The sequence below is a fragment of the Lethenteron reissneri genome, chromosome 70 (assembly GCF_015708825.2).
Source record: "Lethenteron reissneri isolate LAM-NWPU_2019-01 chromosome 70, ASM1570882v1, whole genome shotgun sequence".
Taxonomy (NCBI): domain Eukaryota; kingdom Metazoa; phylum Chordata; class Hyperoartia; order Petromyzontiformes; family Petromyzontidae; genus Lethenteron; species Lethenteron reissneri.
Genome location: NC_083848.1, coordinates 1,416 through 17,534, shown reverse-complemented (window position 1 = coordinate 17,534; position 16,119 = coordinate 1,416). Strand labels below are relative to the sequence as shown.

At 51.8% G+C, this 16,119-nt stretch overlaps 2 protein-coding genes across 2 annotated transcripts in view; one reads left to right on the top strand and one right to left on the bottom strand.

Moving 5' to 3' along the window:
* LOC133360966 (poly(U)-specific endoribonuclease-B-like) overlaps positions 1-1,999 on the bottom strand; it is a 26,807-nt gene extending 24,808 nt beyond the window's left edge. Inside the window, exon 1 of the mRNA XM_061579848.1 lies at positions 1,917-1,999. Within this exon, the coding sequence (XP_061435832.1) occupies positions 1,917-1,999 (83 nt within the window). The remainder of the gene's footprint in view (positions 1-1,916) is intronic.
* LOC133360965 (transmembrane 7 superfamily member 3-like) lies at positions 1,893-16,119 on the top strand (the record flags this gene model as incomplete). Its single annotated transcript, XM_061579847.1, has 6 exons — positions 1,893-2,103; positions 7,081-7,238; positions 9,785-9,935; positions 11,460-11,579; positions 11,770-11,941; positions 16,053-16,119. Coding segments are annotated over exons 4-6 (325 nt in total), but the record flags the coding sequence as incomplete, so codon positions are not given.

Sequence of the window (16,119 nt, the reverse complement as noted above, 5' to 3'; positions counted from 1 at the left end):
AGACCCACATACTCTCACAGAGACCCACAGACTCACACAGAGACCCATAGACTCACACAGAGACCCATAAACTCTCACAGAGACATCTAGTCTCACAGAGAGACCCACAGACCCACACAGAGACCCATAAACTCTCACAGAGGACCCATAGACCCACACAGAGACCGATAGATTCACATAGAGACCCCATTGCTTCACACAGACACCCATAGACTCACACTAATGACACAGATCCACACAGGGTCCCATAGACGCACACAGAGACCCATAGACCCACACAGAAACCCATAGACCCACACAGAGACCCATGGACTCGCACAGAGACACCATAGACCAGGGGTCGGGAACCTTTTTGACTGGGAGAGCCATAAAAGCCAAATATTTCTAAATATATTTCATTGAGAGCCATATAGTATTTTTAACGTATAATAAATTAAATATGTCTTACTTTTAATGTGACTTCTGGTGCTGCATGGTTTTGCTGATGGCCTTGTAGTCTGGTTCATACGTGGTAAGGTTGAGCTTCATGCAGGCGTGACACGTGAAATTTATCTTCAAAACTAATTTCTGTTTACTTTAAAATGACACAGTATTATTAAGTAATATCACAAGTATTTTAAAATCAGTTCCAAACTGATTTTTTTTTTTTATCATTTTTTCAACTCAAAATTGTCTGGGAGCCATATGCCGTCACTGGAAGAGCCATATATGGCTCGCGAACCATAGGTTCCCGACCGCTGCCATAGACCCACACAGAGACCAATGGACTCACACAGAGACCCATAGACTCGCACAGAGACCCATAGACCCACACATAGACCCACACATGGTCCCATAGGTTCACACAGAGGACGCATAGACCCACACAGAGATCCATAGACCCACACAGAGATCCATGGACTCACACAGAGATCCATAGACCCACACAGAGATCCATGGACTCACACAGAGACCCATAGACTCACATAGAGACCCATAGATTCACACAGAGACCCATAGACTCACACAAAGACCCCGTGGACTCACACAAAGACCCACAGACCCACATAGATACACTGACTTGTGATTAAACTGCCTTCTCAGCCTTGAATAAAAAAGCCCATTGAATAAAAATTCATTCTGCATTTTACTTGGCAAAATTTCAGCTCCGCGTTATTAAAAAGTGAACTGATTAATCGCCGGCCGATGATGAAGTCATCGTGAGTGATTGGAGCGCACGTGGCGAACAAACCACGTGGATAATTAACCACGTGGCCGCTCCGAATGTTATTGTTGTTGTCACGTGACGCAGAGCTGCACGTGCGCTCGAGCAGAGGGCGGATGTACGTCATATCCGGAGTCGTTGCTTGAGTTGCCATATAAGGGCATAGCCGCGACAGTGGGGGGGGAGGGGGTGGGAAGGGGGGGGGGGTTGAGAGGTGGGGGTGGGCGAGAGATGTGAGGGAGGGGGCCGGAAACGGTCGAGGGGGAAAGTATATTTTGGTTTATTATATATTTATAATTATATAATTTTATTATATATTATTATGATTTTTATTTTTGTTACTCTATATTATTATATTTATTAAATTGACCATTGGCCTACAAATAAAATTCAGCGTGTGAGGAGAGACCGGGGGGGGGGGCCGGAAGGGGGTGCGGGGGGAACCGATGTACTGGGGGGGAGGGGCCGGAAAAGGGTGCGGGGGCAACCGATGTACTGGGGGGGGAGGGGCCGGAAGAGGTACAGGGGGAACGATGATTATTGGGGGTGGGGGCCGGAAGAGCTCGAGGGGGGATGGTCTCGTGGGGCGAGCTGGTGGGGATGGGCGGGGCGCGGTGGTGGAGGGGGGGGTCCTTATCTCGCATCAGCAGTTCCGCAATATAAGCACCGCGTGCTCTCATTGCCACATTTGGCGTCCGTCACGCGACGTCGCCTTCCTCCTCCTCCGCTGCCGCCGCCTGCCGCGGCTGCTGCCGGGTTCGCCTCACGGCTGCTGCCGCTGTGCGCAGCGGCCATGTGGGGCTCGTTGCTGCTGCTGCTGCAGAGCCTCTCTGTCATCCCTCTCGCGGCCTCGGAGTTACAGAGGAGCCCTCCCGCGGCTGACGACGATGTCCGCGCAGGTTTGTTGTGACTTGCTGCGCGCGGTAGTTGGTTGTGGGTGGTTGTTGATGTGTGGGTAGTGGTTGTTGTTGGTGGTGGTGGTTGGTTGTTGTGGTGGTGCTGTGTTGACGGTGGTTGGTGGTGGTGGTGTGTTGTGGTGGTGGAGGCTCGTGAAGGACGCTGCTGCTGAGCAGTTGGGAGGCAGTCGCCCCTCCAGCAACAGCGGAGGCGCTATGCTGTCTCACAACAACGTGCGGAGCGCCGGGTGGCTAAAGCGCAGCACAGTAGGGGGCACAAGAGGTGCATCGGGCAGTCGTCTCGTCAGTCGACCCGTGGCACCTGCTGGGTCTGACCGTGGCACCTGCTGGATCTGACCCGTGGCACCTGCTGGATCTGACCCGTGGCACCTGCTGATCTGACCGTGGCACCTGCTGGATCTGACCCGTGGCACCTGCTGGATCTGACCCGTGGCACCTGCTGGATCTGACCCGTGGCACCTGCAGGGATCTGACCCGTGGCACCTGCCGGATCCTGACCGTGGCACCTGCCTGGATCTGACCCGTGGCACCTGCTGGATCTGACCCGTGGCACCTGCTGGATCTGACCCGTGGCACCTGCTGGATCTGACCCGTGGCACCTGCTGGGATCTGACCCGTGGCACCTGCGGATCTGACCCGTGGCACCTGCTGGGTCTGACCCGTGGCACCTGCTGGTCTGACCCGTGGCACCTGCTGGATCTGACCCGTGGCACCTGCTGGATCTGACCCGTGGCACCTGCTGGATCTGACCCGTGGCACCTGCTGGATCTGACCCGTGGCACCTGCTGGATCTGACCCGTGGCACCTGCTGGATCTGACCCGTGGCACCTGCTGGATCTGACCCGTGGCACCTGCCGGGTCTGACCCGTGGCACCTGCTGGATCTGACCCGTGGCACCTGCTGGATCTGACCCGTGGCACCTGCTGGATCTGACCCGTGGCACCTGCTGGATCTGACCCGTGGCACCTGCTGGGTCTGACCCGTGGCACCTGCCGGGTCTGACCCGTGGCACCTGCCGGATCTGACCCGTGGCACCTGCTGGATCTGACCCGTGGCACCTGCTGGGTCTGACCCGTGGCACCTGCTGGGTCTGACCCGTGGCACCTGCTGGGTCTGACCCGTGGCACCTGCTGGGTCTGACCCGTGGCACCTGCTGGGTCTGACCCGTGGCACCTGCTGGGTCTGACCCGTGGCACCTGCTGGATCTGACCCGTGGCACCTGCTGGTCTGACCCGTGGCACCTGCCGGGTCTGACCCGTGGCCTACTGCCGGCGGGCGTTGACACTTCGCGTGGCCTCGACGTGCACCTACCCTGGCACAGGCGTCGTGGTGACGTTACCGCCACTTGCGAATGGTGGTTGGAGTGGTGGTTGTTAGGAGTGGTGGTGGTCGGGGTGGTTGTGATTGGGGTGGTGGTAGCGACGCTAGCAACAACGAGCGGAGCGCCGGGTGGATAAATCACAGCAAGTTGGCACAGTAGGGGGCACAGGTGGTGCATCAGCCAGTCTTCTCGGTCATCTCAGTCAGTCGACCCGTGGCACCTGCTGGGTCTGCCTCGTGACCTCCTGCCAGAGGGCGTTCGACACTTCACGTGGCCTCAAGGTGCACATTGCCTGGCACAAAGCGTCGTGGTGACATCACCGCCACTTAGTGGCGAATGGCGGTTGTTGTTGGAGTTGTGGTTGGAGTGGTTGGTGGTGGTTGTGGTTGGAGTGGTGGTTGGAGTGGTGGTGGTGGTTGTGGTTGGAGTTGTGGTTGGAGTTGTGGTGGTTGTGGTTGGAGTGGTTGTGGTTGTTGTTGTGGTTGGAGTGGTGGTGGTGGTTGTGGTTGGAGTGGTGGTTGTGGATTGGGTGGGTGGTGGTGGTGGTTGTGGTGGTGTGGTTGGAGTGGGTGGTGGTGTGGTGGTTGTGGTGGTTGTGGTTGGAGTGGGTGGTGGTTGGAGTGGGTGGTGGTGGTTGTGGTTGGAGTGGTGTGGTGTGTTGGAGTGGTGTGGTGGTGGTTGTGGTTGGAGTGGGGTGGTGGTGGGTTGTGGTGGTGTGGTTGGAGTGGGTTGTGGTTGGAGTGGGTGGTGGTGGTGGTTGTGGTTGGAGTGGTGGATGTGGTTGTGGTGGTTGTGGTGGTTGTGGTGTGGTGTTCTCAATCGTCATCGGAATATTTATACTGCAGAAGGAATCCGATGAGCTCTAAAGCTCTTCGTTCACAGATGTTCAGTAAGAGGGGACAGGAGTAAGACGTTATGACAACAATACACCAATGCGCAGATTTGCAAAATGAAGATAAACGAGTCGCTTGAAAAAATCACACGAATGAAACTAACCTCTTGGTGTATCTTAGCAGGCGAAGCCCACTGAAGTATTCGACTTTATTTGTTTCAGAAACCACCTGTCCACACAAATGGTAACCTCGACAAAGTTGTGGCTTATCGTTGTCGTGGTGTGGACATATACCTGGTCAGCCCAAGGCCGTAGCCATGGAGTCAACATTGGGGGGGGGGGGCAAATCTTCCAGGGGGTCTGGGGTCCCCACCCCCAGAAAAAAAATCTAAATTTAAAAACTCATTTCCTGCCTAAAATGTAAAAAAATGTACTAACACATGGGATGGACTTTTTATTTATTTAAAAAAATAATGTCTAATAGTGTGTTGTATTACATTGCTGTTTTTTCTTTTTGTTTTACCCTTTCTTGTTTCATTGTATGTAATGGCAGAGATTGGGGATTAATAAAGTATAACCACAATCATATCAACAGAAATCTATTTTATGGGGGGGGGGGCATTTTGAGCATATTTGAATATTTTGGGGAATGTCTTTCCCCCCCCCCCCCCCCAATATATATAAAATAATTATGGCTTTGGGTCAACCCCTGATCAGTGCCTACCTTATTACAGACCAATTAATACCTTATTGGTCACTCCGTGCCCCTTATACATCTCAACGTTCATCTTACAAAGTCCCATCACGAGGGAGAAACACAAATAAATAATCTCAATAAATGTTCAAGTATTGAAACGGCTGTATGCCGTATGGACCTGAAAATTGAGTTTCCCTGAACAAGAATATGGGGTAAACCGTATGGGTTGACAAATATGAAATGTATAGCAGCAAAATAATCTTAAATTATATCAATGTCATGTTTATAAAATGAAGCTGCTGCTCCCTATTGTCTGAAGAGTTAACATTTGTCTAACAAGTAGCTTTCGCGACGAATTTAATAGTTTATCGACACTCATATTTACGCGATCCAACCCAAAAAACCTTGAGTTAACATTTGTTAGTGGTGGTGCTACTGGTTTGCCTGATACGCACATTCTGCACCTTGCCACTACCTGGTATAGAGCAACAGGAACGTAATAAGAGGTTTTTTCGGTAAAGGCACATAGGTAAAAAAAGATAAAATAAATAAAATCACGACGTTTCGGAAGCAACACAAGCAACCGTCATCAGTAATTTTGCTGGAGCAGTCAACACCTGAAAAAGAGTGTAGGACACATGTTTCGGATCATTATTTTCGCGGATGGGCTGGAAACTAAATTCGTTTAATGTTTGTACAGGGGTGTCAGAAATTGCATTAGCAGGGTTTGCCCCCAATGTATTATTATCAGAAAGGTCACCAGCTTCAGAAAAATGAAGGTTAAAATTGTCAACTATTTTTTGGGGCTCTGAAAAATAGTCCCCCTTTTAGGTTAAGTGCAACTGGAAGATTATCTGTATTCGATGCCTTTTGTAAATACATTTTATTGTTTTCCAGAAGATATCTGTGGGTCTCTGTGAATCTCCTGTGGGTTCATACTCTAGGTTTTTTGGTAAAGTCACGTAGGTAAAAAATAATAAAATTAAAATTAATAAAAGTAATAATAAAAATAAAATAATAAATCACGACGTTTCGGAGGCAACACAAGTCTCCGTCATCAGGTGGGACCGTCACAGCCAGATTTGCTGTATCAAGTGAGGCAAAGATTCCAAGATACAAGTTCTTAAATACAAGTTAAGGGGAGGAGGGAGGGAGGGAGGGGCTTATCTGAATGTGGTAGCCAATGAAGGGAACGTATTGGGAGGGGGGGCGGGGCTAGAAGAGAGTGAATGTGGAACTGTTGGACCTGTTGGTGCACATGCTAGAAGAGAACGAAAATGCCCATGTTGTTTTGCCCAGTGTTGGTTGACAATCAAATACAAAAAGGAGAGTACTGTTAAACGCTGGGGATGTTAACACTCGGTAAAGTAAAATAGTGCCTGTCAAATATGATGGTCCAAAAATGTGTAGTTAAATCTTTTTTGCATGGTTAATAACATCTTTCCAATGATTACTCAGTTTGTACCCATCATCACGGTTGAAATTATGTCTTCAAATCTAGAATCTCCTGTGGGTCGCTGTGAATCTCCTGTGGGTCTCTATCGGTTTACAATATGGTGCCATAATTTGAGTTGCATGGTGGCTATCACACTGTTGTGGCTTGTGTCTTTCATGCATCTGTGGGTCGACGTATTGCGATGGGTCTCTGTTTCGCGATGTGTCTCTGAATCTCCGTGGGTCTCTGGGTTTTACGATATGGTGCCATTAGGTTGTATGGCCATGATCTTACTGATGCGGCATGTCTTTATTGCATCTCTATGTATCTGTGTGTCTCCCTTGAGGTTTATTACATGGTCCATAGTGCGGATTGCATGGCCACAATGGCACTAGTCTGGCTGTCTTTAATGCATTTCTGTGGGTCGCCGTGTATCGCTATGGGTTTCTATGCATCTATGTGGGTCTATGGGTTTACTACATGATGCATGGCCACAATCTTTCATTTTCCAACCTGACCACTTGTGTGTGCCGTGTGTACGTAATGAGCTTCTTTCGCACCGAATATCGGCAGAGCCGGCCTCCTTTGCCTCCTTGACACGGGCCCGACTTCCCCGAAATGAACAAAAAAAATTGGTGGTTGTTGTTGTTGTTTTGAAATGGCGTTGTCCCCAGACGTGAGGATGGAGCTGCGTCTGGGAGTGAACCGCGTGGAGCGTCTCTCCGCCAACGAGACGCTGCTGCTGTCCCTGGAGGCGCTGCCCAACTCTGCGAGCTTCGTCACCTTCCAGGCACACAAGCGGGACGGCGGCGTTACCGTCGCCTTCTCCAGGGTAAACGGAATGTCCGCGGGGTAAACGGAATGTCCGCGGGGTAAATGGAACCGCCAACTTCGGGTTTGTTGGTATTCTCAAGTGGTTTTGCGGGTTTAAAACTAATTCTGAGAGGTGCCTGACCCTGGAGTTTAATAGTTATTCTTTATCTACCCTCCCCCGCCCCACCTACCCCCGGTTTCCCTCCCCTGTGATCCCCCACCGCCCTCCCCCTACATAGGGCTGGCTCGGTTTCCCGGTTTGCGCGCGAGCCGCGTGACATGGGCTGTGGTATCGGGGGGCTCGCATTCTGTAAACGGCAACAACAAAAATAAAAAAACGGCCTCCGCTAAGGAGGAGCCTCTGCTCTTCCACAAGCGGAAACCGACGTCCTGGAAGCTGTGGGAGCAGACCCACACTTTGCTCCACCCACAACATGACTCTGATTCCCCTCCCGTGTAGCCTGTAACAGACTGTTGGGGCAAGTGCTTTCAGCGAGTAGCAATATCCAGTGAAGGCTGCAACGGCACACGAGGGGGTGGGTGGGTGGGCCAGCACCACGCTCGCCCGCTTTTGTCTCCCCGGTGGCGATTTTACACGACACACCGTACTAAGGTAATCATTTGAGGCCGAGTCGACCTAGGGGAGGCCCAGGTCCGGTTAAGGTAATTGTAGCCGGTGTTGGCTGCGAAAGCCGGAATCGAACCTCGGGTCACCAGATTCGAAGAGGCACGTGCTAACCGCTACACTACCGCTCCCCACACTGATGCGGCACTTGTGCCAGGCCATGTGCACCTTGAGGCCACGTGAAGTGGCCTCAAGGGGGAGGGTGGCGTTTGTGCAGGCTACATGACCCAGCCAACGCAGCCTTGCCTGCCGGAGGAGCTCTACGATGTCCAGATCTTTCAAGGATCTGTGCGCTCCTCGCACAATCCAGCCTGCAGGTTAAACCCAGGATGGATCGTAGGAAGCCCAGCCTAAATGTTTCTAATCGGCGAAGATGTACAATTAGGGGGGTCCACGTTTTGCAAGCGTAGAGAATGGTTCGAATGACTGTGGCCGAGAAGACCTGAAGCTTTGTGCGGAGCGAAAGACAGATAGCTTCCACACAGCGTTACGCAACCGATGAAAAGATAATGCTGCTCGACTTATTGGAGTGAGACCTCTGCTGTCAAACTGGAGCAGGTCATGAGCACACTGCCCAGGTATGGGGAAATTCTCCACTCCATAACTGCCCCATCACCAATTGGGAGTTGTGGGGGTGGAGTGTGATGGTACAAAATACCCAGGCAGGTGCTTAGTTTTGGTGGGGCTGATGGTAAGGCCCCACTTCTTGGTGGCAAGCTCCAGGTTCAGCAGCAGCACCTCCAACTCCTTTGTGTGAGCAGCAATTACCAGATCATCGGCATAGATAATATGGTTGACCAATAAGTTGCCATCCCTTGACCGGGCATCGATCAGCCTCCCATTGTATCTGTACCAGATGGAAATTCCTCCGGTACAGCTATTGAAGGCTTCACGAACTACGTGGTCAAAATAGATGTTAAATCATGTGGGAGCCAGAGAACATCCCTGTCGCACCCCAAGGTGAACAGGGAATGGCTCCGACTCCCGGCCACGTAGTTTAACTCAGGCCCGCTCACCATCATAAAGGTCGTTAATGATCGTGAGCAGAGTCAGGGACTCAAAGCATAAAAAACAACCCAGAGTCCAGGCCTACTCATGGTATCATTGTCCTTGACCAGGTCAATAAATTAGAGATGTAGGTCTTGTTGGAATTCCCGACACCTCTGCTGTAGCAGACGGACAGAAAATATGGCATCTTTGCAGGACCGCCCTTTCCTGAAACCACGTTGGGTTTCCGCAAGCCTCTCCTCAGCGTGCCTAGCAAGGTGATTGTTGAATGTCCTTGCAAGGATTATTTCCCGGCACTGAGTAGTGAGATGCCCCTGTAGTTGTTACAGTCTGTGCGGTCCCCCTTCTTAAAGAGTGGGACCACCAGGGCATCCTACCAATCCTGCAGAACCCGTCCAGTGGTCCAGACTGTTGTTATGATGTCATATAGGGCAGTCTGTGCACAAACGCCACCCTCCCTCAGCATTTTGTTTGGGAGATCATCTCTTCCCAGTGCCATTCCTGGTCTCATGACTCTGGATCGCCTTCAGTACTTCCTCAACAGATGGCACCTCAGCCAGCCACTCACAGGGGGTCACTTCTTCCAATAGTTGAGGCACCGCAGCCTCAGCAGGGTTATCCCCACTTTGTCCCATGATGTTTTCCTGGCTGAGGGATTTCCCCTCCCCCAGGACCTCACAGAAATGCTCAGCAATCTTCAAACCTGTTCCTGGGGGTCAGAGATTGTGCGATTTAATGCAGTAATTTAATTTTTTGATTTGGCGTTTGAACGTCTTAACATCTCCTGTTTTATTGCCAGGAAAGGGTAAAAACCTAATAATATTTTTTTCATACTTTGATACTGGCAAAAAAAGGTCCCATGTTGTGTACCTGCTGATCGGGATGTAAGATTTTCGGTGTGCGCGTGTGGAATAATAATGTGTGTGTGTCAGGCCCTCAGGAGAGGAAACTCGTACACTGGCACGGACGCAGGGCTGCTGTTTTCACTTCATCCCCGGGACAGCCGACTGCTGTGGTACATGTACACGGGGGCCCAAGCCAACGCCACAGCCAGCCTTCTGGCGCTGGCCTATTCAGCCAGTGGTGAGGATCATGTGCACGCACACACACACGGCGTGTGTGGCTAAGCACAGCGCGTGTGTGTCGTGTGTGTGTCGTGTGTGTGTCGTGTGTGTGTCGTGTGTGTGTCGTGTGTGTGTCGTGTGTGTGTCGTGTGTGTGTCGTGTGTGTGTCGTGTGTGTGTCGTGTGTGTGTCGTGTGTGTGTCGTGTAGTGTGTGTATGTAGTGGGGAGCGGTGGTGCAGCGGTTAGCGCGCCGCGCTACGAACCCGGTGACCCGAGTTCGATTCTCGCTCGCGGCCACCAACGCCAGTAACGATTATTTGAACCGGCTCTGGGCCTCCTTTAGGTCGACTCGGCCTCAAATGAGTACCTGGTGCGTTGTGTAAACATCGCCACGCGGGAGACAACGGCGGGTGGGTGTGGTGCTGGCCACCTGCCCCCTCGTGTGCCGTGCCGGCCTTCGTAGGTAGCTGCTCGCTAGCAGCACTTGCCCCTACAGTCTGTTAAGGCTACACGGGGGATGTTTGTCTTTTGTCTTTGTATGTTGAACTTTCTTCGCACGGTACGTAGCCGACCGTGCTCATCGGAGATGCTAGGGAAGGACCACAAGCTAAACACAAAAATCGGCTTACCCTTGCATGGTAAGATTTGAAAAAAAAAACGTTTAATGCTTATGTTTCAATAGTGTGTGTGTGTTTATTTTAATTGTGATTTTTAAATGTTTTTTTTTTGTGGTCCGTGTTATAATGGTAGGTTAAATCGCAGTTCGTCTGTGTTTTCGCCAGTGGCTCCCGCGGTGCCCTACGCAACTGCTTTGCTCTGCACACTGCACACTGCTATAATACACAATACCTCACTACACTACACTACATACACTCCACTTCTGGCTGGCCATCCAACAAACAGTCGCCACATCGCGCGGCGCTTTCAGATCGCGCTGCTTCTGCGGCCGTCTGCAACGCTCCTGCCTTCCCATATTAGGAAGCCCCCTGGATCTGTGCACGGCGATGGTGATTACGCTGAGAGACAGAGCGGCACGTCGATTAGAGAACGCACACAGGGTAGAGACATCGCCATCGCCATCGCACCGCATTGCTCTTCCTCCAGCAGTAGATGGAACAAAGGCGGTGGTACCACACCGCACGCCTACAGATGTGCTGCTTCTGCGGCCGTCTGGAATGTGCTTCCCTTTCGATAATATTGGGACGCCGCTGCGAGCCGTGCTGCTGCACAAAGAAATCGTCGTTTCAATTGACAAACTCGTTTCTTGACATTCTTGACAACGACTTGTGCTTATGCCCGCCAGCCGCCCCCGCAGTGGCGGGGCCGTGTCAACGTTTTGAATATATTTGCAGCTGATGGGATGGCAATGGAACTCTGGGGCAGTTGTTAATTGTTGTAGTAGTAGTAGTGGTATTGATAGTAAGAGTTCACATCCAGTTACGACTTGATACATCCGATCCACGTTTTTCCAGCACTCTCTCCGCTCCCCTCCACTCTCTCCGCTCCACTCGTTCCTGTCCGCTCCCCTCCACTCCTCGAGCAGACCCTGTGCCGGGCGGCTGTACCTGGAGTACGACATGGAGGTGGACCCCAACCTCCGTCTGAGCTACAACCTCTACGAGACGGTGCTGGAATTTGCTCCGGCCAACCTCGGTTACCCACGGTCAGTCATCCCTTCTCCCCACCCAACTACACCATTTACATACTTTACACAATAATCATATACTATACACTACACCATTTATACTGGTAGGAATCTCCGGGTACTCTAGGTTACAGCCGCTGTGTGTACGTGTGTGTACGTCGGAATAGCCTGCCGGCGTGCGCCTGCTTCTCTGCCTCGTCCGCCGCAGGGGTTCTGCGCCACCAGCCTGCGACCAGGACAAGGGCCCCGACTCTCGCTGGCGCCTGCAGTACGACGTCTACCAGACCTTCCTCGACGAGGGCGACCTGGGGGTGGACTCCCTCCTGAGCGCCCTGCGCCGCTTGTCCACCGCCGGCGGCTGCGAGGCGTACGGCTCCAAGGTACGTATGGAAAGTCCTTGTTTGTGTGTGTGTGTGTGTAAGGGGGAAGTCCTCGTGTGTGTGTGTAAGGGGGGAGCGGTGGGGTAGCAGTTGGCGCGCTGCGCTACGAACCTGACCACCCGAGTTCGATTCCCGCTCAAGGTCAACGTCGGTGACGATTAGCTGAACCGGTCTTGGGCCTCCCCTAGGTCGACTCGGCCTCCAAAGAGCACCTGGTGAGGTGTGTAATACTGGTAGGAACGAAGTGGACCAGCCACCAATAGATTATTTCGTCCGTCCGTCCGTCCGTGTAGCAACATCGCCCCCTACTGCAAACACTTGGCATGACCCTACAAAAACCTTTAGACTCGGTGACGCTTTCCTGGCTAAACAAGTGTAACATTCCCTTATAATTCCCTCAGATAGCTTTTAATTAAAACTTTGAATTAAAAAATAACTCCCAGCGCCCTAAAGCCTACAGCTAGGCCTAAAGCCTCGAACTACGCCTATCACTCTCCCTTCGTATCGTACCCCCGCGTGTGTGCAAGGGAGTTAATGTTTAACAATGTTACATTCCCTGATGCTTTTAAATAGAAACATTTAAATTTAAAGCTTTTACTTAAATTATAAAAACATTTAATTTTAAAATTAACTCACGGCGGCCTAAAGCCTACAGCTAGGCCTAAAGCCTAGAACTAGGCCTTAACCTCTCCCTTCGTATCGTACCCCCGCGTGTGTGAAAGGGAGTTAATGTTTTACAATGTTACATTCCCTGATGTTTTTAAATAGAAACATTTACATTTTAAAGCTTTTACATAAATAATTAAAACATTTAAATTACAAATTAACTCACAGCGGCCTAACGCCTACAGCTAGGCCTAAAGCCTAGAAGTAGGCCTCACACTCCCTTCATATCGTCCGATTCGGTGTAGCAACATCGCCCCCTACTGCAAACACTTGGCAGAACCCTACAAAACCTTTAGACTCAGTGGGGCTTTCCTGGCTAAACAAGTGTAATAATACATTATGTTTATATTCTTTGGTTATTCGTTCCTACCAGCCCACCCCGCAGGGTCCTGTTAAACATCGCCACTGGGGAGAAAGACGGCTGGGCATGGTGCTGGCCACCCACTTCCCCCTCGTGTGCTGTTCTGGCCTTCATAGGTGTTGCTCGCTAACAGCACTTGCCCCAACAGTGTTTTTAAAGGCTATATGGGGGATCTTTGTCTTTGTGTTGTACGAGCCCGACGGATTGTATCGGTGCGTGTACGAATGCATATGCGTTAGTACAGGTGCTGCTACTCCCTATTGGCACTTGCCCCAACAGTTTGTTAAGGCTACACGGGGGGATTTGTGTATTTTGAAATGTGCCGCTAGTAGTAGTAGTAGTTGTATAGGCAGAGCTGTCAAGCCATACGGTTTGCCCGTATTCTTGTGCAGGGAAATGGAGTTTTCGGGTCCATACGGCGTACAGTCGTCTCAATACGGACAACGATGAAGAATTCTGTTTGTTTTGTCCCTTGTGATGGCACTTTGTAGGATGAACGTTGAGATTTATAATATTGTCCATAAATAGAGGGTTTGTTGTGGGTTGGAGATCGCGTAAATATGCACTGGTTTGTCTTCAAACCCGCCACCACAACCACCCAACACGCAGCCGATTTTAGTGAAGGTTTGTCACGTGAACAATGTGACGGTTTAGTTACGAGTTGAGCACTTACCAAGGGGTGTGTGTGTGTAGTGTGTGTGTAGTGTGTGCGTAGTGTGTGCGTAGTGGGGAGCGGTCGTGCAGCGTTGAGCGCTACGCTGCACTATGAACTGATCGAGTTCGATTCCCGCTCATGGCCAACGCCAGGTGACGATTTTGATCTGAACCGGTCATGGGCCTCCCCTAGGTCAACTCAGCCTCCCAAATGAGTATCTGGTGCGGTGTGCAGTAACCAATCGCCACTGGGGAGACAAAGGCGGCCGGGCGTGGTGCTGGCCACCCACCCCCTTGTGTGCAGTGCCGGCCTTCACAGGTGCTGCCGATTTCGGAACGCACGCGTGATGCCTAGTAGTAGTAGTATTGGCGTCGCTGTTTATTTTTTATTTTTAAGACGTGCACTCGTACACCGCAGGGGACGTTGGCGGAACGACCGACGCCAGTCTAAGATAGCCGGCGCCAAAAACTGTGCCACGCGAAAGGCACCGCACGCACGCAAGGCCTTGCGGGAGGATTGATACCGATTTATAAAAGTTACTTTATTTTGAGCTTTTCCCTTGCGGTTTCGTTCCAATGACGTGTGTGTACGTCATCGGAACAGGAAAGTATTGACATCCTTCTGTATTATTACTGGAAAGAGGGTATGGTGTAAAGCGTTTATATGTTTTTCAATTGAATGGCTGATGGATATCCCCTACTCCTCCAGCCTTGACTGGGAACTATTTTCGACCTTTTCCCTTTTTTGGGGGAGTGAGAGTCGTCGATCCTCTAGATCTCTGGACCCCCCCCCCTCTCTGTCTCTATCTGTCTCAGTCTCGGTCTCTGGATCACTCGGTCTCTCTCTCCCTCGATCTCGCGCAAGCCGGTCGCGTCTGCCGAGTTGTCCCTCGTTACTTTCCACCACCCTGCCGTGCCCATGCCGGGTCCTTGGGAGCTCCGCTCTCTTGGTGCCCCCCCCAGCCGGCCGGAGGACCTTGAAGATGCCGCCGCCGCCGCCTCGTGTTTGCGCCTCTTCCCCGGGGCGCCGTGGTGATTCGCCGAGACAGGAGGTCTATTCGTGGTGATGAATGGCTTCCCTTTGTGGTGGTCCGTCCCAGTTGCCGCGTTGCGGCGAGCACTTTACGTGCCGCTTGTAAAACCCCTGCGAGCGCACGCAATGCAGACGAAGAGTCCCCCGTGTAGCCTTAACAGACTGTTGGGGCAAGTGCTGTTAGCGAGCACCTACACACACACAGATACAAAGACAAAGATCCCTGTGTAGCCTGAACAGACTGTCGGTGCAAGCGCTGTTAGCGAGCACCTAACGAAGGACGGAATTGGGTGGCTAGCAACAGGCCCGGCCGCCTTTGTCTCCCCAGTGGCCATGCTGTTACGCACCGCACCAGGTACTCATTTGAGGCCGAGACGACCTAGGGGAGGCCCCAAGGATCGGTTCCGATAATCGTCACGTGATGTTGGCCGTGAGTGGGAATCGAACTCTGCATCGCCAGGTTCGTGGCGTGGCGTACTAACCGCTACAGCTCCGCTCCCCCTTGCACACGCGGACGGACACGCGTCTGATTGTTTGTGCGAGAAGCTCATTGAAATGGTTTTTATATTTGAAGCAACTGGAATACAATTTGCCCCTCATTCGCCACCCCCCACCCCCAAGGGAACGCGTACAAGTTTCTATTTTGATGGGGGTGTGTGTGGCACAGTGGTTGGCACCCTGTACGATAAATTATATATATATTTAATTTTAAACCCAGCATGTGACATTCGTCGATTTTTATTATTTATATTAATCTGCGGGTTGCATGGCGTGGCAGAGTTTAATCACGCTTGACGCCCCCCCCGGGGATCTGCGGCGCTTTCAGATCCGCTGCTCCTGGCGGCCGTCTGGAACGCTCTTCCCTTCTGAATATTAGCAAGCCACTGGGAACGGTGCACTTCCAAATAATCGTCATCATCGACATCGGCAAACTCAAATAATCATTACGGCTTTTCGTGTTTAGTTGTCCTTCCGATTTAGCACAGTTGGCTACGTACTGTGCGAAAGAAGTTCCACACACCTACAGCTCTGAGTCTCCCCTTGTGAGTCCACGGGTCACTCGGTCACCGCTGGCGAGGCCAGGACCCACTGGCGTGGCACGAGAACCGTCCGTACGTATTGACAGCGGTGTGACCGTCAAATTCTCAATGCCGCCCCCACCCCCCCCCCAACCTTCCACTGTGTGTGTGTTTTGACCCAGAGCGTCATCTTGGTAAAAGGATCTTCCCCAGAAGCGCTTCTGTTAATGTCCACTTTTATTCTGTGGGCTGTTCTCCCAACGATGGAAGTTTTGTTTTATTCCCCCCCCCCCCAACCAACCCCATCTCAAACCTCCCCAGAGGGAGGTTCTGAAATCGCTTCCACGACCTTTCCCGTTCCCTCCCTCCACCACCCAGATGCGGACGCTGAGCTCGTCGGAGAAGCCACGCCTGGTGCAGACGTCGTACCCGGCCAGGGCGTGGC